This window comes from Melanostigma gelatinosum (genome assembly GCF_949748355.1).
Source record: "Melanostigma gelatinosum genome assembly, chromosome: 2".
NCBI classification, from domain to species: domain Eukaryota; kingdom Metazoa; phylum Chordata; class Actinopteri; order Perciformes; family Zoarcidae; genus Melanostigma; species Melanostigma gelatinosum.
The window spans coordinates 28,936,387-28,960,070 of NC_136635.1; the positions used below are offsets into that span (position 1 = coordinate 28,936,387).

The window sequence follows — 23,684 nt, forward strand, 5'->3', positions numbered from 1 at the left end:
TTTCCTCTTGGTTTCATCAGCTCGGTGTGTCCTTGGAGTTCTGTGGGTCAATGGGAAAAGGCAGAAAAAGCTTTTGGCTAATCTGATGGATGCTAGTGCGTAAACACCCCAACATGTATTTAATACTATCAGCTCACAGGCAACAGTCCTGTTCTTACTGTAGCTCTGCGTTGCGGCCACTTATGGGTATTGCAACATATGCGTCTCCAGTCCATAGATATCTGTTCAAAGCCCAAAGGTTGTCATCGTGCGCCACGGTGACCAACTCACGCAACTGGTCATGCTTTTGGCGTTTGTAGCACAGCGTAAATACGCGGTGCTCCCATTGCGAAGAACTCCGAAATGATGCAGTTAGTGCGACAGCCCAAATTCACACGTTTTAAGTCACAAATTTAAAAAGAAACAAGAACAACAGTTGGAAAAGAACTATGCAAAATTAAATCAAACTGAGAATGCAGCAAATTGTGCAGCAGCTGACTGAATGATCGTCTGTTGATCAGCTAATAAAAAATCAACTTATTTTTTCACTACCCCGACAGAATATTAAACGTGCCTGAATGGAGCCTAATAAAGTATTACAACATAACTTTACTATGAGCAGGATATATAGTACCTGCCAGCCTCATACCGGCGGTTCATTAACACTAAAGCTTTAACTTTACAGTGCCGGATGACTTAGGGCTGCTACTGTATCACGGTGACAGAAACCTCCAGAGGAAGGAAACCCCCGCCGCCTCACTCTCGCACACACACGAGAGGGAGGAAGGCGGCAGAGATTTTTCAAGCCCGTGTTACGCTCCGCTCGAATCTCCATGCTTGAGAGAGGATAGCGTTTGTCATGACGACGGGGGAAACATCTGGAGTGCCATTTGTTTTAATAATTCATCGTTTCTGACTTCATAATAGGGCTGGGCGATATGGCCTAAAAAAAAAATCTCCGATTTTTTTTACAAAAAATCCGATTCACGATTTAAATCGATTTTTTTCCCCCAAAATTTTTTGCAGATGACAGAAGCTGTTGAAAACAATTTTTTCTTTTATTTTGTGATGATTTTCCCAAGTAGGTTGATAAAAATAAAGTGCAAACAAAACCTGAACATTGTAGAAAGGTGCCTGTAGTATACAAAAAGTATTTGGTCACTCTTTTGTTTGCCTGAATCATTTAAATATAAAATTAAATTAAACATAACATTAAATGGCATTAAATAGTAGCCTTCCATTGTAAACAACTGTGCAAATGTAACTTTTTACAGTAAGCTTTTCTAACTGAATACACTGATACAAACACAGCATGAAATAAAATGTATATGACCCTTTAACATTCACATTTTCAAAAGTGCAACATCTGATCTAACATCAACATAACATATTTTGCACAGTAAATAAGTGCATGTAAACAAAATCAAGTGCATTCACAACATAACCAACAGTATTAAACAGTAGTGCATGTTTTTTCTAAATATTTTTTGCCAGGAAGACAAGCCTGTCTACTACCTCTGGCTTCAGGCATGCACGGTGGCATGTAACAATGCCCCCCCCACACACTGAAAAGCCTCTCAGAGGGGGCACTTGTAGCTGGCACAGAGAGGTATTTCTTTGCTAAAGTACTTAGCCTTGGAAAGTTAAGTTGGTGACGCTTCCACCAGTCAAGTGGATCGGTGTCTGGGTCAACCTGCTGGACCACAGGTCAGTTGTTGCGGAGTAGAATGACATCCCCTCCAGCTCCGCAGAGATCCTTTGGCGTGTACTATTGTACAGCCGAGGCAAGGCAACGTCAGAAAAATGTTTACGGCTTGGTAGCACGTACCTGGGGTCCAAAGCTTTGAGACGGTGAATAAACCCCGGCTTTTCCACGGTGTATATGGGCACCATATCTTTTGCGATATACATCGCGACTGCATCCGTGATGGCTTTCCACCGGGCACTCTTCTTCTCATGCGGAGTACAGTTGGTGAATGTCTCCAAAATGCTGGGTTGTTGTTGTGAGGTGGCGGCGGCGGCGGCCAGCAGTGAAGCTGCTGGCCGCCATTGTTTTAGTTTGTAAACAATGCGCGCGCACTCTACTACGGGAACCCAACGGGGGGGAGGGGTGGGGGCGATTTTCTCGATTTTCAATAAAACACATCGCCTTAAAGCACACATTCGAATTAATCGATTAAATCGATTTATCGCCCAGCCCTACTTCATAATGAACCCCAACACAGTCGGAGTCACTAAACCCGGCATCTCCCTCCCCTAACGCGGCCCCGTGTGAATAATCGCTCGCTGACACATGTTGAGAGTACACATAGAGATATTGTTCCGCACGCAGAAGCTGGTTTGCATTTCCAGTCGCCTGCGTGTGATGAGTTGCCTCCCTTCTACTTCGTCTCTGTGTGAATTGATGCCCCATTTGCTGAGATAAGAGACTGAGGGAACTGTTTCTGTTGTTTGTTTCTTTCCCCTATTTGGAGAAGTGTTGTGTTTGTTCACCAGCAGGGCTGTATCGTTTTCAGATACTGACATGGCTGCTCATAGGGCTGCACGATAAGTAACACGCTACTAGATTTAAAAAGAAAGGTTTAGGATATAGTTTCACAGTGTTGAATGATTGTGCATGCTACACATTGGACCCTATAGATTTATTTTCAGAGCAGTAGTTGAATCAGAATAGTGTAATGCACCCTACATATCCAGTAAAACAGAGTAATTCCACCTCCTCTGACTCTTGACCTGTTGTGTTCCCAAATCACCCGGCCTTTGTGTCTCTCCACATGTCCAAAAGTCTCCCTCGATGACGCTTTTTTTAACAGGCGACATTTCTATTCATCAGTCAGTAGAGGCATTCATGGTGCGTTCCACTCTATGGGGACTTATACCCATAAGGTATCAGGGTAGAGCTACTGAAACACGTCTGACTACGTCCTGTTTGCGTCACAGTAAAAGCCTTCCCAGCAGCACCTTCGCGCTTCGTGTTTTGTCTTCAGTATTTCTTCCTCACTGTGAAGCAGCTGCATGATCGAAACATTGCGACGGAGGAATGGCATTCGCATTCTCGTACCGTGGTCCCTATCGCCAGCGTGTGTTTAAAGATAAATGTGCACACACACATATATGTACCATGTAGTATGTAATGGTTGCAGGTGTTGGCTGTGGTGCTACTACTTGGCTTTGACAGAGACGTTTTCTGGGAGAGAAGCTCCCTTGGGTGACCCTTGGCTGTATTATCTCTCCGTGCGTCTCCTCCCTGTATGTCCTGTCCTGATCGTATCTCCCGGCTCTGCTCTGCATGCTGCCCACGCTGCACCACTTGTTTGCTCCACCGCCATCGTTTTTTTTCTTCTTCTACACCTCTCGCTCTCTCCTTATGAAGAAATGCAGCAGGGCTCATGCAGAGGGAAGCTATGTGGCCGTGGCTGTCAGCTTGTGGCTGTGAGAGAATGATTAAGGAGGCCGCCATAAACATGACTGCGTGATGATGAGGTTATTTTCCGATTTGTTGCTTTATTCCACATTTAACAACATGGCGGTTTAGAGCTCTCAGCGGATGATTTATCACAAATACAAGGAGGACACCGCTAACGGACGCCGTTATCCTTATCCTGGCATCATATTTTTCAAGTATGCAGAGCATGGCTAATTGAGATAAATTGCTGTGTAAGCAGTGCTGATGACTGGATGGAGGCTGGCTGGCGAGCCTGCTGGCTGGTGCCGTTCCTCTCTCGGATCCAGTGATCGGTTGTTTGTCAGGCGGAGCGGTACGGGGGAGAGTGAGGGGGTAATTAAGTTTGGCTGAGTTGCGATGGGGAGAGCTGCTCTGTTCGAGCTCCCCCGGATCTCTACAGGGGCCCCGGCTGTACAGTCGCAAGGTCCCTCAGCGTGAGCCACACTCCCAGCAGTGGGCCTACCGGATGCCTGACAGATACTGATACTGCACCTCAAAGCACTCAGCGCGCCACTAAATTAGCTCACATCTCAATTCCACCTATTTCCCCTGTGCGAGTGTGTGTTCTTTATGCGTGTGTGGGCGTGTGTTTGCGTGTGTGTGGATTCATGCTGTATGTGTACAGTGCGAGTGGTTTGAAGCACAGACTGCCAGCTGCATGTTAAAACCTGCCCACAGCAGAGGAGGATTGTGTAGAACTGTGGGGGGTGGAGCAGATTATGGATAGGATCTCAGCCTAGAGAGTTGTTAACAAAACACACGCACACATACACACACACACACACACACACACACACACACACACACACACACACACACACACACACACACACACACAAAGACACAATCCCTCACAATACAGAAAGAGAGTTGTGCCCACGGGGACTGTAGTTGAGCGGCATACAGTTAAATTTTTTGAGTTTATGTGAAATCTCAAAATTTTGAAACACACTTACTTTATTTATTTAAATGAATTATGAAATGTATTTCTAAGGCACCGGTTTGAATTTAACGTGACTATTGTTGACTCTCACCTGTTGCTTTGTCTTCGACTGTAATTTGATTAATAATGCAGTGACAAATCAAGATTTAATACATTTTTCAGCTCCCACCTTTTACTCTGACAATTTAGACCACAAGACCAGCTACTGTTTGCACAGAAAGAAACAGCTTTTACGTCGGCTCTACTCCAGCCTTCTGTGAGGTAGACTGAAAAATACAGACATGACTAACTTTACTCCAGGCTATCTTTGAAATCAGAGCTGTGTTTCCATGGTAACAATCAACAACTACTACCAAGTTGACATATATATACAGTATATACAGTATATATGTATAAATATATGAAAGCATAGTCTGTCTTTGTTTGGGAAGCCCCATAAAACACATCCCTGAGACACAGTTAAACTGGGCACAGTAGTGATGGAAATGTGATCTCAAAATGTACTTTGTTGTTTTTCGGCCATGTTTTTCGGCTCAATCATGGATTTTATATCAAGAAGTGGGCGTAGTCATCGCGACGTCACTCATTTGGTTTTTAGACTGCCGCTTTGAAGCCTTGATTTCGGCGATTTGGGCGTCGCCATCTTGGATTACGGGTGTCGCCATCTTGAATTTTTGCAACCAGTGAACGCAAGTTACAATATTCGGACTGCGGAAGAGTGACATAGAGACCGTATACGTCTCTAGTAGCGGCAGCGACCTGCCAATTACAATAAGCCCGCCCTAAAGCATTCTCCGCTTTGTGGACTATTTTGCTAAATGGGACCATAATTTACGAAATAAACATCATGCTGTGTTGAAGAAGACTCGAAACTAGCGATTCAGACCACAAACTCAATGTTTACAATGGTAATAAATCAAGCGAGAAGGAGAGTAATTTGCTCATGGACTTCTTTTTGCAACCAGAGGAGTCGCCCTCTGCAGGCCATTAGAGAGAATGCAAGATTAAGACACTTCTGCATTGGCTTCACTAAGAGCCGGAGGTTGCCGCCTCTGGTTCTTAATAATCATGTTTTGAAAGAAAGCATATGCAAGTACGTCCCAAAATACCATCTTCTGAAATACATCTATAATACGTTTTTAACTCATAGCATTTTTTCAGTTGTTTATTTTAATTTATATCCTACAGAATTTTTTATTTCATTTCATTCAGCAGCTCAAATTGAGCATGGCAAATTCTGATTCAGTCTGCTCAAATTCCATCCCTTATGGTGGTGCTAAGCTCATTTCATACCACACACACACACACACACACACACACACACACACACACACACACACACACACACACACATGCACACACGCTCTATCCCTGCAGACAGTTCACAACCGGCTTCACAGCCTGACTGTGCATGTGTTTGGTGTGTGTGTGTGTGTTAGCGATACAACATGCAAATGTTGGTGCCCCTGCAGGAAATCGAAAGGGAAGTTCATTACTCTAATCTAATATTCCTCTGGCTGGATTTTGCGGCGGGGCTCAGCATTATTGTTCTTCGCCTGAAAGCCGAACGCTCTCCCACAGATGGATGGGCTTCATTTCTCCGAGTTCTATCCTTATTTACTGTAATCAAACTGCAATCAGTCTGATGGCTTGTGATAGAGAGTTGTCTGCTCTGTTGAAGCCCACACGAGTTGAGCACGCCCTCTCAGGATCTGTGGTCGGTCTCGTTAGATATATGACACATCACACCAATGACCTACCAGATGGAAGTTACAGGGTTTTTAATGATTATAGTTAGGTTATCTACTTGAGAAGGGAAGGAAAAGTTGAACTGAATCAATATTTTATCAATTCAGATTCATGCATTTTTCAGCAGCCGGGGAGTTCGTCAAATGCAAGCCAAGTCAACTTAGGGGAGGCTTGCTGAGAGCTTGTCTGTGTTCTGAGGCTGCACTCACAGACTCATTCACGTGCATCGAACTCTCTCCGTCCTTTGTTGTTTTTTTTGGTGCGAGCACTTTTCGCTTTCTGTGGCTTTTGCCAGTTTCTAAACCGTATTCAACATTTCTTGCCATTTTGCTCATTTGTTAGCTTCTGGGCGTCTGCATTCATCAGTTTGTTGCTCTTCGCGTTTCGCTTTTGATGGAAAACTGCACACTGCATTCGCGACATCTCTGCCTCGGCTGGAGCCAGGGTGATTGGTTGCTGTTGCTGATTCTTTTGTTAAACGTTACCTTGAATCTTGGAGAGTCTCTGTGTGGCTGTTCCATTTCCCGTCATGCCTCGGCCCTTTATCTTCAGTTCCAGCCCAGCCCGTGTTCTGCAGTCCAGTCTCTCTGCTTCTTAGTCTCCACTGCAGACCCGCCTTGAGCAGCGGAAAGCAGGCTAGCTCCTCAGGGACAGTCTGCTGTGTACTGGATGGATGACTGGCTGGCTAGCCTCATGTGTGGCTGTACAGATGGCTGGAGGGCTGGAAGTGTAGAAGTAAAGATGACTGCCTTCTTGCAGGATCAGAGAGAAAAACAATCACTTAAGCTTATAACATGCGATGGAAATGAAAAAGGGTCTTGATCGTTCATCTTTTCTTGTTGAGTTCCCAAGTAACCATGCATGAATGCGACTACTGGCCTGCATGAACCACCATGGCTGATTTGTGAGGATATGAATGGGAGACTTGCTCCCAGGTTGTGGTGTTATTTTTACGATTTGAAATAATTTGGTAGTATACCGAGACAAATGAAAAGATTTAATACAAAAAAGAGAGGGGAAAATATATATGTAAAGGTCCTTATATAAAGAACTAACTCACTCACGAATAAGTAAGTCTATTGGCAGGACTGCTACCAGTTTTAAATGATGGACCTTCAGGGAATGTTTGCCAATATGCAACATTTTCGACTGGTTCACTGTCTAATTTACGGAGGGACTCCATGGTTCAGCAATGGATTTGTTTGTGGCATTCCATTTGAACACAGATCGTTCCTCATCTGTTACTGTTCACTCTACTACTAGAGACGCAGTTAGCATTCGTCACACTGGTTTTATAACCAAACCAGTGCTGACCACCATGACACGGCTCAGTTACATCCTGAGTGACTGAAAAGGGTCGGCTCAACAGCAGCATACATCTGGCCGGTCTAAGGCCAAGGTTACACTTGTCCAAGGCGACTTCTGTCATTTCATACTAAAGTAAGTAAGCGGCAAAAACAACAAGGGATTTTAATTGTGAAAAATGTAAAGGAAAATCATCGAATTTGGATATACTAAGCAGCCAATCTTCAAGAAACCAGTCTACTAATGCTACAGGGAGGAAGAGTAAGCAGAAGCAAATAATGGAAATGGACTATTTGTGTGAAGAATTTATTGGCAATTAAATTAATTTTACAGATGTTCCTTTGACCAAGAAATTAATCCAATCAGGCAGGTCGCATTGAAGGGTCAAGTTTGGACACACACATGCGGACACATATGAGTTCCAATTTGGCGCTTCTGCTCAGAATAATCGCATTAAGACAAGCGTATAAGCTAAATTAAGCTAAGTAAGGTCTAAGTTACTGGATTAACCTGCAGGAACTGTCATAACTGTTGCAATTTCATGAAGGATATTTCAATCAGATCCTCAGCCAGAGTTCCTCTGACTGTTTCTTTGCTCTTGTGGTTCTGTAACATCTTTTGAATCACTTCTTAACACTGATCTTTTTTTAAAGCTTGACGTTAGCCCTCGTATTTCTCCTTTTCTAATATGCCTCATGATATACCGGTAGTTGTTTTTTGTTTATTTCGTTTTCTAAAATCTCATTTTATGGTATTGCAGTTTGTTTCATTTCTTTTTTTGATATTAGAATTGCTGGATTTAACGTGTTGTCTTTATTTTTTTCCATATACAGTGCTTTAAAGTTGTACTATTATTCATGATTATTTGCTTCAAACTAGGGCCATACGATGGGCGTACTGTAGGTCTGTGCCGCAGGATATTAGGGCACAAATACTTCATTATCTGCACTATTATTAAGAGGAACATGAGCCAAAGGGGGAAACATGGCACCTGTTCGGTATGTGGGTGGGTGGATGGATCTGTCAGCAGCACTTCCTCAGAAGGAATCACGGGGAGCGCGATGGGTTGCGATGGCCAACGAAAAGAAGCTTTTATCTTGTTATCAGTCCGTCATTGTGGGCTTAGTTTAATTGGCTGCAACTGATGCCAGAAAACTTTGATGTGTTACTTGTGCCTTTCATGTTGTTCCTTGCTGACACCCAGCAGCCTCTGAGCAGCTGCCAGTGATGCTGAATGTGTTGCTGCGGGCACCGTAACAATGAGACGACTGTCCAACAGAGTCAGCCTCTTTGATCTGGCGCCCGATTCTAGATACAGTGTGTTTCTGTATCTGCTAAACAGGCATGCCCCGACGTTCACTTTATCCAGATTAAGGTCAGCGTGTATGCACATTTAAATGATCTGATTACGAGAACTAAGCTTTGTCATCACTTCCAAACTTAAGTCGTTTAAAAAAGATGATTCACAAATCAGAAACTGAGCGCCACCCCCAGGATTCGCTTCTTTTTTCTGATTCATATGAATGTGAATTGATAGTCTTTTGGTTTTGTTTTGTTATTCAGACAGAGTAAGTTATTTGAAGTCATATCTTGCGCTGGATGCTAAATCTAGCATATAAAAAAAGAAAAACTGTGACTTGCAGCCCTAATTATATTCTGTCTTTTCGTCTGTATCTTTAAACTGTCAAGTGCTTTTTGTCCCTGCTTAAGGGCTGTGTAGTCAACAAAACAGAGCTTAGACGCGTGGCCATGTTCCACTTTCTTCAAACTTTCACTGAAAACAATCACGAGAACATTATGGTGTAGTGAGGCCTGCAGCGAGCCGACATGCATTGTCTACGGAGCTGCTCCCCGCCGTTTTTGGTTCTGCGGCGAAGTTGGGTGTTCTTTAACTACGAGTGGTGAAGTGCAGCCAGATAGTACCCGCAGACATGTGACATGTTGACCTACGTTACAAAGATTTCTTTCCTGCCCGAGTCGCATGAACAAACCTCCCAGCCTCAGAAAAATGTAGTTCCTGGGGCGAGCCGCACGTTGCTGCTCGGGGTGGGAATCGCCAGAGATCTCGCGATACGATATTATCGCGATACTTCGATATTATCACGATACTGCAATATTATCACGATACTTTCACGATACTGCAATATTCTGAGTATTGTGATGACATATATTGCGATTTATTACTTTTTTCAACTTCTAATTATGTCCCCAGACCCGGCACCTCTGCTGACCTCACCAGAAAACAACTCAGCACCATCTAGTGGACTGAAAAAGCAGTTGATTTGATTTCTTTCTTCTTTTAAAAAAAAATTGTTTATATAATAAAATATCGATACTTGGCGTCCGTGTATCGATATAATATCGCCACGCAAAATATCGCGATACTATGATGTATCGATTTCCCTCCCCCACCCCTAGTTGCTGCTGCCTTGTGTGTTAGTGCTGCCACCAACAACTCCATTGACCTCATTGCACAGCATCATGTAAAGAGGCACGTAGCACACATCCTCATATTCAGACAGAAGTGGTAGTTGAGGTACAGTAGCCGATACGTGTCGCCCTTTTTAAGAATAATTCTGATGTCATCTCACTCGTAGTTAACAGCCAGCTATTACAGCAGTCAATACAAATGACAGCACTGCACACATTAACCTACAAACCAGCAGGAGGGGATGTACTGTAATGCTCCTGAAGGCTCGCAGACATTACCAGTTGTTGGCCTGTTGGACACCGGCCTGCCAGACAACTCTGCCCTGATCTAGTTTGTGCACTTGGCAAAACAACTTGACTCTGGCTGTGACACGGGTCGTCCACATCGGGCCAGACAAAAGTCCACGCAGACTTGACGGCCTGCGTCTGTGGTGAGTGAAGTCTCTCCGCACCGCGGCTGAGCTCCTCTTCCTCACTGCCAGTTAGAGAGGCCATCTGTAAGACTCATCCGAGCTGGGGGAGGACCCGCTGGGGTCCTGATTAAAGTGATGAGCTGTAAAATGGAGAGGGAGGGGTTCTGACAGCGGGCTGCTGCCTGCTACACCGATGCTCATCTTGTCTGCTGGGAGACGAACCTTCCTGCTCTACCTGTTTCCTCCTGTCACTGCAAATAGGTTTGTTTATGTCTACAAGCCTGCGACTGCTGTACGGCGGAGGCTGTTGGGCTGCACTGCTTTAGTTCTGCTCGCGATCCATCCATTATTATTAGTGCACTGTCAGGGTGTGTTGACTGTGTGAGGCTTTTTAAAATTTTGGTTTCCGTTCGCTAATTCCGCTTCAGGTGCAGCACAGTTTGTAAACAACTGACACTTGGTACGCTATCATCTCGGACTGTGTGTGTGTGTGTGTGTGTGTGTGTGTGCGTGTGTGTGTGTCAAATTGAATGATGTCAATGCACTTTGTGAAACAGCCCATGCCGATAAAGTTACTTTCTCAGCACCATAAAATAATCCACACTAATAGCAGTGAGATTCCACGATGCTCAATACCCAATATGACACCACATTAATAAACAAAAGCAAAACAATAAATCCGATGTACTTCAACATGCACTCCTTTATTACTCCTTTATAACAATGCATCTGCATCTGAGCCAGCTGATGCGTTGATCTTGCAGCCCCATATTTACTTTGAAGGGGAATGAGTTGTGCAGTTAATCAGTGCAGATAAAATACAGTTCAACTCCCGTTGCTTTGGTTTCTTCGCTGCCTGTTTCGAGTGGGACTCATGACAACAATTTGTTTGTATCGATCATAGCTGTTAAGCCCGTGAACTTGACTGTATTAAGCGCTCACACGAGGAGACATGGCTGCAGTGTAAATGGGATTGAATTCATGTGGAAACAATTAGTTGACCTTGAAGTGAACCGCGCAGCTTGTTTTTTTCTTCTCTTGTCAGGTGAAAGTAAAAAACAAAACAGATCTTCGCATCATGATAGTGATATCAAATAGTGTGTTTTTGAAGATTTGAAGCTGTGTGCTAATGAGGACCGGAGGAAGAGGTGCTGTATCCGATAGGCTCTGACAGCAGGGAGGCTGAGTGTGGAGGCAGGCGGGCCACTGTCTCCCTGGGGAGTTTTAAAAGCCCTGCACTGAGACAGCCACAGGCTCCTCTCCACTGTCTGTCATGTGCAGCCGGCCGTGTGGATCCACAGCCTGCCGTTCAGATTAGTCCTCAGTGCTGGAGGCTCAGACATGTAGTTGCTGTTGCTACAAGTTCCTCTGGTTTCCTCTCCTACATTCAGGTTCACACACAAAGGGATGGGACAATATCGGAGTCGCCGATAGCGATGAGTTGATCGTGTTTTGTTTTTTTGCATTATCGGGATAATTGTGACCATCTTCACATGAGTGACATTAAAAAGCTGTTTGGCTTGTTATCATGGGAATGAAGTGAAAATAGAGGCTTCACGTCAAGGATGTTCACTGAATTTGTGTTTACTATCTTTGATGCAATAAAAGTGTTTGTGGACATGCACCGTAAGAAACCAGACTATTCTGTTTACAATGTCAGTTAGCATGCTAACATTTGCTAATTAGCGTGAAACACAAAGCACATCCGAGACTGATGTTAATGTCAGTGTTGCATGTGTTTGATCATGAATTACATATTTTAAAAATGACCTGTTGGTGGTGCTAGATGAAGAGTCACCAAAGTCAGTAGGATTCATCCTCTGTGGACCATGAATGTCAATACAAAATCCATAAAGTCCTGCCACTACATTGCTTACAATAGAAACTGTTATATACTCTCATCATTTCAGTCTGGTGTTATCCCTGAGAAGCAAACTACAAAGCTGTGGTCATAAGGTCTGTAAGTAGATGGACTTACCAAGAGCAAGATCTTTCGAGCACATAATGTTCTTCTAAGTGTAAACAGGCACGCACATGCAAAGTTTCCTGTCTTAAGTATCAATTTCCATGCACGAGTTTGGTGTAGCGAGTTGGCATCAAGCGATTACTTTCTCTGACAGCGCTGCCAGAACTGTTGATGAAATATACTTTCAAAGTGTGAAGGTGTTCCACCATGTGTGATGAGATAGCTTCATATGTTGAATTTTACTTTATTCCTTCAGATGTTGGGAGAGCAGTGCACGCCCCGGCACACATCACAGAGAAAGTGGTGCAGCTGTTCAGGAGGAAAAGCGAGTTTACTTTCTTGGCCTCCATCCAGCAGAAGTCCTCCACGTCAGGAGTCATATTCTCCATCCACGAGTCAGAACACAGGTAATCCGTCTGTAATCCTCTTCATTTTGGCCCGCAGCTCCATTTCTGTACAGTTACTGCACTCTCCCATTCACGTCCTCATCTCACTCTGTGTCTCGCTGTTTGTAGATGGCTGTCGATGAGGTGTAGTAAAGTAAAGATCAGGGCGAGATTACTCCACTGCCAGGTTAAGTCGGCGTGTGATGGGAGGGCAAGTCTACGGGTGGAATAATGCATCGTATCCTCCTGTAGGCTCAGGGCAGGAAGATAACCTTCCATGTATTGTGTCTGTAAGATGAGTGCGAAGCACCAAGCAATACCAAGCATGCTGATAATGCCCAGTTTTATCGTAGAACGCTGCATAAACAGACATGCAGCATCCCTGATAACTACAATGTATGGTCTTGTAAGTGAGCTGCGATGAACGACCAGAGCACAGAAATAGGTACAGCTTTTTTTTTTTTTGAACATTGGTTATCTCTCCTTGGCTGTTTTCGAGGAGTCTTATTGAATTTGTTGCAATAGGCTGAATTTTGCTGCAGAATGCGATGTCTGCAGGACATCAGCGAGTGGCAGCAGTGAGCTCACCCCTCGCCCCCTGAGAAACACTACAGCTATGAATTGTTTTAGAAGGGCAGGCAACATTGATTTTCCCGACACTCCTCTGAAAGTAAAAGCCTTCAGTTCTGTGAAACACGCAGTCCAAGTGAGCACGCGAGGGAGTGTGTATGGGCGAGTCAAGAAAAAGGCAAAATCATACACAATGGCAGATTGATGGAGAGAGTTAATCTAAAGGGTTATCAGATTATTAAAGGGATACATTACAAATATCTGTCACCATAGTTGTTACACCATTTCTTTCTCTTGTCTCTACTTTTAGCTTATTCTTTTGTGAAATACTGGATTCTATCTATTCTGGCCTCTTGAAATCCTTCAAATTAGAGAAATGAGAAAAAGAGAGACTCTACAAGCTCCATTATCTGCGATTAGGGGTCATAAATATACATTGCTTGATTTGTAGGGGCCACAAGACAAACATAGTTGGAAACCACTGCTCTAAAATGCAGCAAAAATAGGCGTCTGGTTACTCTGCAGTGAAAAAATAGCTGCAGGTTTGATTCATCACTCAGACAAAAGCTTTGTTATGCTCAATGGAATCCCATTGAAACGGGAGTTTGAGCTTCTTTATCTTCTGCACTGTGAGTAATCTCCAGTCGAACAGAATATTTGAGCAGTGCACAGTTACAAGAGGGATTTAAATCAAATCCTTTGAAATCACAACACGTATCACAACAACAATGACTGTTCTGCATCATTCACGTCTTAATGCTTCTCAGTACATTTTGCAGATGATGCATGTTTTGATTTCAGTGAAGTATGCAGGACTATTGGAGTATTTATTCTTTGTGGTATTGCTACTTTTATGTAAGCAAAGAATCTTTCTCCATGTATGTGCATGCATGCGCACTCGTTTTTCTTCAAGCCCCTACTGTATGATCCGCTCTTGAAGAGAAATGTGTTGGCCCCTGCTGTGCTTTTAAGGTGACCCTGAGAGTTGCCTTTCAGTCCGCTTTCTCTCTCTCTCTCTGTCTCTCTGACAGTCTCTCTCTCATATTACCTGCCACACAGCGGACTGCCAAACAGCAGCGAGGATAAATGCAGCCGACTCACTGTACTGTCCTCCTCCTTCAGGCACAATGACATGCTCCGTGTAGCATACGTGGCTCAGAGGAGTGCTCGGACTAAGCAAATATTGCATTACAGGCACTTAGGCATGCTCAAACACACTCGTACTGATTCCTGAAGCCAGTCTATGCCATTTATGATGTTCAGAGGGTTGTTGTTGACTTTCTAAGGATCTGTTCCCGAAAATTGCAAGACATATTTCTGTACTTATCTTAGGCACAGTTTAAACTTTTAGGGATTCATCAAAAATAAACATCTTGAGGGAATTTAATGTCTACAACGGTGGCTTTGTTCACATGCAAATTAATAATGTAGATACCAGTGCATTTTTTATATCCCGACTAATATGCACAATGAGAATGATGGAATATTGCAAGAATTACCATAGAAACTAAACATGCACAAACTGCAACATTGGACAGTAAAGCAGACACATGTCCTATTAGCTCTCCTCCAGAGATGAGCCTTGATAGACCTTAACTTATTAAAACAAAAAGGGATGCTGTGTGTACCGTGTCTAATCAGAATATGATGTGAGCGAGTTCGGCCATGAAATCAAATCCAATTTTTTTTAATCGGGTTGAATGTCCTAACCGGCTGCGAGCGAAGCCTCGCTGCTCGGTGGGGAGCCGAACATCTGTTTGGACGCCCTGTTTTCCAATCATTCCTGTCGCTCGTTTAGAAATTCCCACAGTGGAACAGTTCTAATTGATGAAGTAGAAATGAAGAGCAATCGATATGATACCTGCTCATTTCGCTACTGGCTGGCTGGAGGGAGATCGCCAGGGAGCTGAAAGTCTCCCACTTGCTGTTGGCTAGATTGTACAAACATGGGAAGATAGCAAGTACAACTCACCCATCATGTAAGAGGTTACATATCCAGTCTGATCTGGAGAGCACAGCTTATAGGTACGTGGTTTGAGTGCGTGACTTAACAGAAGTGCACATTAAACAGATTCCGTGTGGACAGAGAGTTATTAGTTAATACAACGAAATAAAAACACCAGATTAAGTTGTTTGATCGGGTTCTTACTCTTTCAAGAAGACGCAGCAAGTATCATTCACCATTACAATAAATGATCAGTTCAATGTTATTATTAAAAATATATAGATTTTATTTAAATATAGTGAAAAGAGTTGTCATTTTAGACAACGTAATTGTGTGTTGCTGTATGTTGATACATTTTGATGGCGATATGATTCCATTGAAGGACAACAGACATATTGGATTATCAGCCAGCCCTAGTGGTATGTAGCCATACACGCATTGTTTTTATTTAGTTTTGAGCAATAAGTCCTCCAACCAAAATAACAAAATATATGATTTCTCCTTGGCTTCCAAAATAACCAATATGAGCATATATGTGTAATGTGTATACCGGCAATAACAATGATTCATGCCTGTGTTGTGCTCTGCCACCGCTGTGTACAGGCTTTAGTTAGATTAAGGCACAAGAAGAGAACAATTGCGGTCATGCTGAAAAGAAACCAGATTACTTTTTGTTTGGGCAACGAGATGCGAGTGTAGAATTGTCTTCCAAGTCAAAGTCAGGTTTGTTGACCCATCCATCCACCATAAACCTCCTGCCTAAGAGGATCTGTGGTGGCATAACACTGTCTTAAAATATATACACAGTGAGACCTGTGGATTATCCAGAGCAGCGGGATACTCTCTGTGGAAAGACACATCGCTGTCGAGGTGGCGGATGTTTTAAATGTGGATCTCTCAACATCTCTACACATAAGCCTAAAACAATCTGCATGGACAGACATCATAGGGGTAAAAGAGAAAATATACTTTCTTTCTCATGAAGCATTCACAGATCAAATACAGACTGAATAGTGAACCATTTATTTCTTAATTAAATCAGACGAAACCCCAAGTCTGTAAGTCCCTTTCCATCAAATATATATTTGATCATGTAGAAATAGGGATGCAACTCCAGCCAAGACGAGCCGCAGCAGGCTGAAGTTGTTTTGAGACGAGCTGTTGTGTGAATCAGGCTCCAACACTGCGAGTGTAATTAAATTTGGCGAGATGGAGGCTTTACTGGCTCGGAGCAGACCCGTGCCCCATTGTGACCGAGGATTTGTTCTAAACCTCTGAATCCCCTCTGAAGGCCCTATTAGAGCTCCCGGCCAATGCCCATTCTTTCCCATTATAACACCGGCCTCCCATTCAGCCAGCTAACAGACAGCTAGTTCTATCACTCTGCCAAATCCAATCGTACATTCCTTCTGTCCCTTCTTTAACTTCTTCGTCTTCCTCTCAGCACAATCGAAACCATCTCCTCTTTCCTCCCACCTCCTCTGCCAGCTCCGCTTTCCCAATATGATAATATGCTCCGCTCTCCTCATCCTCAAAGCGAAAACGGCTTGAATGAAAGCATTTCGGCGTAGCCGCTTGCAAAGGCAGAAGAAACTTTTCTTTCTTCTTCATGTGCCCAGCACTGGGGAACGGGAGAGAAGGTTTTTATTGATGCTCCACTAAGCTGAATAGAACAAACGTAGCCTCTTTCTGCCTAGCCAGCAGTTTTTTTTGAGTCCCAGCAACGCTCTCATTGTCGGCAAGTGGCAGAAGCTCTGCGATGAACGAGCTCAAAGCCCAGTCTCTCCAGCTCTCTTCCCACCTGAACACTTAAACGCCGAAGATGCTCAGCCAGCTCCTCTAGCTGCTCTGTTCATCTGCCTGCCCTTTGTCACTCTACAGGTCGGTCTCTCCCTCCCTGCCTCAGTTCGTGAGCACTTACAGGTTCTTCTCTTTTATGGAAACATGCTGAGCTGAAGTCAACGCGAGGTGGGAGTTGAAAACACACAGATATGGAAGAGAGGGGATTTAAAATGTTCCTAAAACCAATCAATCAGTCAAACACACACTCGGATAAGACATAAGTCAGCAGTGCGTGTACTTGCATTTCCGTTAACCCAACTGTGACGCTAAGTAGCGACTGGAGGTCGGCGATGCACTCAGCCGTGTTATCACTAGCGCCCCCTACAGATGGGTGTAAAGTAGTAAAAACATGAGCTGCTCCAATGGAGAGGGTGTGACACAACCAAGCCCCAAGGAAGAACACTGGGCTTTGAAGCCAATTTGACACGTATATATGCCAAATGGTGAATTACAACGTGTGGGTCCATCACGCGAAAAATACTTTTTCCCGTAGACTTAACTAGGGAAAGAGACAACATCTGTAAATTATGAGGTGAATCAACTTCACTGTACGGACACTTTAAAAGCCCTTATTTAAATCATTGGGTTCTAAAAGTTGTAAAATGCTTAAACCAGAGTTATTTTCCTTCCTTCGTTCATGCCAGTGATCAGAGGTCTAGGCTGGTAGACGGAGTTAAAGGGTGAACGGAAACGCTAGTGCTCTTGCCCGATGTGCAAATGGATGCTGGAAGCATTATTCTAGGGCGTCAAACCTTTTTTGGCTTCATGCGCCACTGAGCAACTTCCATAAGAAACCTCTGCAACCTCTGCAACCTCTGTATCCAGTTCTCTTTATTCATCCATGGACACAACCACAAAGAGGGTTGAAAAACAGCTGACAACAGCTGACATATTGCTTAGAAATACTACTACGATAGTATTACTCATCATTTTTTAAAGGCAATTTGATTTGTTTATTATTCCTTGGCAGATGATCTGAAAATTCTTAAAATGAAAAAAAGAAAGAAAGTGTTTGCTGCTGTTCTGGGCTGCCGTGGTGAATCTCTGCTCTCTCTCTCTCTGTCTGTTCATTTTATGCTCAAACTTGATCGGTAGAATTTTATAAAATGTATTTTGCCGTCAGAATGGGGTTTGTGTGTGAATGTTACGAGACGGGAAAACCTGCTGACCTCGATCCTGAACTCCTGATCTCCCCCGTGGATGAAGGGGTGAGGGATGAGCAGCTCCCTCTCACCTCAGACAGACACCAGTGTCTACACTTCACTCCGTATTTGCTCTCAGAAAAAGGATGCGATGCGGTAGAAATGCTGACTAACAATAATTCCCTCTGCTCCTCAGAGTCTTCTTCTGAATTTAAACTAACATAGGCTGACCCAAAGTTGCTGAATGCTGAACTTTATGTGTGGTTACTAAACCACTTGTTTCAGCTCTATTCTCTCTGTTAACATCATTGTTGGTCAGTGAATTCATGCGTTAGCATTCTGATCATATTGGGCTCTTCTGTTTCTTTTTCTGTGACTTCATTTTGGATGTGAGTGGGTACGTTTGCTCAAAAGATGTGTGCTTTGTCTCATAGTGGCGCTTATCATTGCTGCTTTTAATAATCACCACGGCCTCTGAACATATACTGGTTTTGAACTGCCAGTGGGAAGAATTAACATTTAAGAGTCTGTCGATTCTTGGCGAAAGTCTCTGGTCTCTCTGGCCTCGCTGTCCATTCTTCTCTTTCCGGAGAACGCCATGTGAAATAACTGCTCTGACTCACATACTTTTACGACGATTCATTCTCTCTCCCCTCTCTTGATCGGTGTGTTTCCTGGACCGCTGAACGAGTGCCGTAAAGGCTAGAAAATCTGCGTTGGTTAAAATAGAAGCGTTCCTTCAAAATTGAATAATTCTCAATTATCTATCGGTTGTAGGTCCAGGGTCCGACTACATAATTGTTTGTTGTTGACATGAAACATTTTGATTAGTGGAGCTTTAAGAAATGACATTGACATTTGGTCTGTCAGTTGCTTCCTCCATTTTTTTGGAAATTGCCTTCAAAAACAAAAAAACATTGGGCGGAGAAGCTCTGCTGAAGACGCCGATACGAAGGACGTCTGAAGAACATTCAACCCACAGGAAAATAAATGACTCACACAGCACCACAAAGGCTCAAAAAGGCAATCTTGCCTCACCCTGCCTCCCACTTCCCCCTCCACTGTGTTTGTTGTTAGTTTGAATGACAGGATCCTCCTGAGCCTCCTCACCCCTGAGACTACCAGACCTCCCTCACCTGTCCGACAGTATTCAGACCCCAGACACTTTCATCACCTTGGCTGCCCTTTTCCTCCAGAAAGGATGAAGCACAAAAAAAGAAAAAAAAAAACGCCCATCTGAAACCACAAAAGTATCTTTCAACAATGGGATCCTTAATACCACTGCCTGTTTTTCAGTTCGATACCTCAAATATAAGAAATCTGAAATTCTAAACTGACATGTACTATAATCTTTAGGTGTACTTTAAATAGAATTTTTATTTTAAATTTAAATTTTGATTGTTTTATTTTATTTTATCTTTCTTTCCACTGGAAATTGGCCCAAAAAAATTGTAAACAATACGAATTTACACAATCTAGAGTTATTCCTGAGCTGTGTCTTGGATTTGTTTTTAGAAAAGGACCCAAGTGGATGTTTTTTTTGTTTACTCTTCTGCAGCCTGTAGTTCCTCCTTCTCTGGCCTGTCCATCAACTGTTTGAACCTCATGGCATCACTGCCCTGATGGACCTCATTGCGAGGAACACGAGGCGGTCTGCCTCGCACCACGCCCTGCTGCTAATGACGCCGCAGTGAACACACAGTGTGTTCACACTCACTGGGAAAACACAAGTTCATTTGCTGGCGTTCATCACATCCCATTGATCTCTATACCTTGCCTTTACACCTCTCTGGCATCACCCTCCGGTGTGCTGAGACAATCTGCTGAATCCAGAAAGTCCATCAAGGGTGGTCTTCATGCGACGACAGAAGCAGAATGCCTCACAACCAATCCTGGTCCCATTTGTCAGGTCAGTTACTGAAGGCATCGGTGCCAGTTTCCCCCCACATCCTCCCATTCCACGGACAAGCTCCAGAGTGTTGACCTCCCTGTTGAGCAGATAATTGGCTGTCAGCTGCCCTCCAGAAAGAAACGCAGCATGACACAGGAAAAAGGACAGGATGATATAAAGCCAACCCAGCACTCTTGGGGCAGCCATTCATTTCAGAAAAACTTTCCTCTCACAGATGACACCAGTGCGTTTTGATGAAGATCACTTGTCACCTCTACAGCTTCTTCCCAGAGCTGTCACCGCACTCCCCAGACCCTTCCACAGCCCACAATCTCCATATCAGGAGCCGCAGCCTGCGACCCCGGCACTCTGCCTGTTTATTTATTACTCAGCAATTTGAATCACCATAACTCCTGCTCTCAGCACATTTATAATACTGTGAGCTGCATGAGCTCAAGGCAATTCACGTGGGGAAATTCGGCACCGTCAATGCCGTCTGCTAAAAGTGCTTGTGTTCTGTAAAGGATCCGACAGAGAAATATAACATTTCACTTGATCAGGTCTGTTTGTTGTTGTGTCATGTGACTTGTTGCCGGAAGAAAAACGGTGTCAAAGTGAGTTGTATTGATGGACAGAAAGCGGCCTTGGTGTTGTCAAAAATACTTGTAGCGGTAGTGTACCTGGTAGTGGCAAAAACAAGCACTTCACTAACTGGCTTCTAGCTGCAAGCATATCACAGATATGAGAGTGGTATCAATCTCCCATCTAAGAGTGTTTCCGAAAAATGACGAACTTTTGCTTTCAGGGGTCAGTTCTCTCCGAATTCCAAAAACATATTTTCTCACTCATCTCCAGCAATTTCTAACCGTACAAAAATACGTTTTTTATTCGTCCATGTTTTAAAATATGTTTAAGAGGTTTTCTGCATCTCTCTGCACACTCCGAAGACAAATGTCTGCACTTGCAGTCGTAAACATAAACAATATCGTTTATTCTCTTCTCATGTCACCTGGAGCTTCGTAGTTGACACTGGTATGGAAGCGCTTGACTTTGCGGATAATAAAAAATCATATTCAGGTGTGTCTATTCAGATTTTGCTACTGTCGTGATGCAGAACATCCCCTTTTACACCTGCAAAATCACCATATCTGTAGATATTTCCCTTTACAGTGTTACATTGCATTCATTCCACCACTGTGGAGCCAGAACAGAGATATGACAGTGATGTTTAACATGTAGACATTCTTGCAACAACAAAAAAAAGGGAAGAAATTGCATCACAAAGTGTTTCCTTGCATTTTCTTTTCTTTGACAATGGTGGTTTGGTTTACTAGAAATGAGGAAGGAATAACGCTGTGTCCCAGTTCAGGGGCTCTCGCCTCTGAAGTCCATATTCTGCGACCGAATGCATTGTAATTGGCCAACAAAGCCTTTTGCTTTTGAAAGGATTCTCCCAGTGCGGCTCAGAAAGTGCAGCAGTTCATGTCCAAATTTGGAGGACACAAGCAGTGTGTCCTTTTCAGCCCTCAATGTCCCGTCATCTATTGTCTGCTCTTCATTGTTTACTCGCAATTATTTGGTTAAATCCGTCACACTTTGACACCTCTTTGTTGCCTTGTGCTCATCCACGCACTGTTTCCAGTGCGGCGGCGGTAGCACAGTTTCCTATCACATTCTAATCATGGAGGAGTCTCTCTCTACCAACACTTTCTGTTGTCGTTGATATGCTAACATGCGTTTTTGTTTTCTGCGAAAGCCGTGGATGCTTACATTAGGGGTCTGTTAGACCCACGCAATGGCCATTAGTAAGAAAAAAATAGCTTTGTAAAAAGTTGGTTGTGAAAGGATCAGCAGTGCAAAGAAAGCCTTTAAAATGGTGATGAGGCTCATTGCTTTTATTTTCCACACAGAAACAAATATGTCATATTTTTAGTGTCCGTCAGGCAACACAATTTGTTTCAAATGGACTGCATGCCAATACATTATTCCCCTCCATTAAATGTGCTGTAATGGAAGGGGGGTTACAATAGCTACCACTAAATGCTTCATAAAGTAAACGCTCGCTGTGAAGTGGAGTTAATACCTTTGATGATTATTTCATGAGTCAAATCAGGATAACGGTGTTTCTGCTCGTCCAGTGCTTTCAGGCCTCTCGAAGCCCCGAGGAGGCTCCCATCAGTGGAAAGAGGCGCAGCTGGAGAGCTCTCGCGTTCACTTTACTCCTCGTTCGAGGCAAATGACTCCTCTCCAGCTGACAAGTCTGAGCGTCTCCGTCTCCTGCAGCACGGTTCAGACCAGCCGTCGGCTTCTGTGATGTATTCATTTCATTTCAGAGTGATGACATGCTGTACAGAGACGGACGAGCTGGCCAGCCATTCCCACTCTGACTCTACCCCCCCCCCTCTCTCTCACTCTCTCTCTCTCTCTCTCTCTCTCTCTCTTTCTCACACATACAAGTGTGACGCATGCAAATACAATTTAACTTCTCTGTGTTGCCTGTTAATCTACTGTGTGATAATTGTTTCAGTAATAACGCAGCCTTCTGTGTGGGGGGCTGATGGGCCGTCATTAGCTCTGTGGAAAGGTTTGAATCTGAGCCCCTCTCACCTAATTTATTTTGTCTTTTCTTGGTTACGGCAATTCATTTACAAATATTCATTCCCGTTATGTAGGAGACACGGCCATTGCTTTTATTAACTGAACATATAAACAAACATACAGGGATGCGGGTCTTATGAAAACAATTAAATGTGAAAATCTTTTTTTCAAATATGACGAATTACATTACACATGCCATATCACATATTTATCTTGTAAAATGTGTGTATATATATATATATATATATAAAAAAGTAAATATGTACAAGCGTAAATTCTAAACTTCTTCAACCATGACCTATTGTGCTTGCCGTAGTTTAAGTGGGCACAGTTTCTCTGTGCAGTGAGGGATTAAAAGCAACACTTGGTTTTAATTAAGGGGTTTAGATAATCTGTTGCTTGGCTTGTTTACAACAACTGTCTAAATCAGGGGTCTCAAACTCATCTTCACTCCGGGCCACATCAGCATCACGGTCGGCCTCAAAGGGCCGGTTGTAACTGTAAGACTGTGTAAATGTAACTACTCCTAACATATTGGTAAATAACTGTCTCTGCATTTGATTATTGTTTATTCAAGTGTAAAAATATTGTACATGTAGTTATATAAATGTAAACATATATTTAAGCACATTTCTGTTGTTACAACTTAAATCCTTTTAAATTAGGGTTAAGAAACCCACATTAAAGATCTATCAAAGATCTATCAAAGATCAAACTGTTAAAGAAAATAGCAAAGACAAATATCAAACACAAGTTGTTACAATAACTTTGTTCAAAGCTTAAAATCCTTTCAAGGGTGCGTTTGCACAATCCCACATGAAGTATTTCATGTGTTTTTAAAGCCACGTTTGAAGTAGTCTTCAATGTACTCACAATACATTTCCATGTCAAATGTACAGTAACCAGCCAAAGAGCTGCTTCTGTGTTTAAGTATCTCATCATTATGTCTTTCTGTCATAGTTTTGACTTTCTATCTCGGAATTATGACTTTCTATCATAGTTATGACTTTCTATCTCATAACTTCGACTTTCTATCTCATAATTTCGACTATGGGGATATTTTTATTATCAAGTCTAACT

General features: G+C 43.2%; 1 protein-coding gene across 1 annotated transcript in view; it reads left to right on the forward strand.

Moving 5' to 3' along the window:
* The window catches only part of LOC306794967 (protein kinase C-binding protein NELL1-like), a gene marked incomplete at both ends in the record, with an annotated part of 180,531 nt that overhangs the window by 18,105 nt on the left and 138,742 nt on the right, over window positions 1–23,684 (forward strand). The window contains 1 exon segment of the mRNA XM_079293263.1: window positions 12,487–12,637. Coding sequence (XP_079149389.1) covers window positions 12,487–12,637 — 151 coding nt within the window.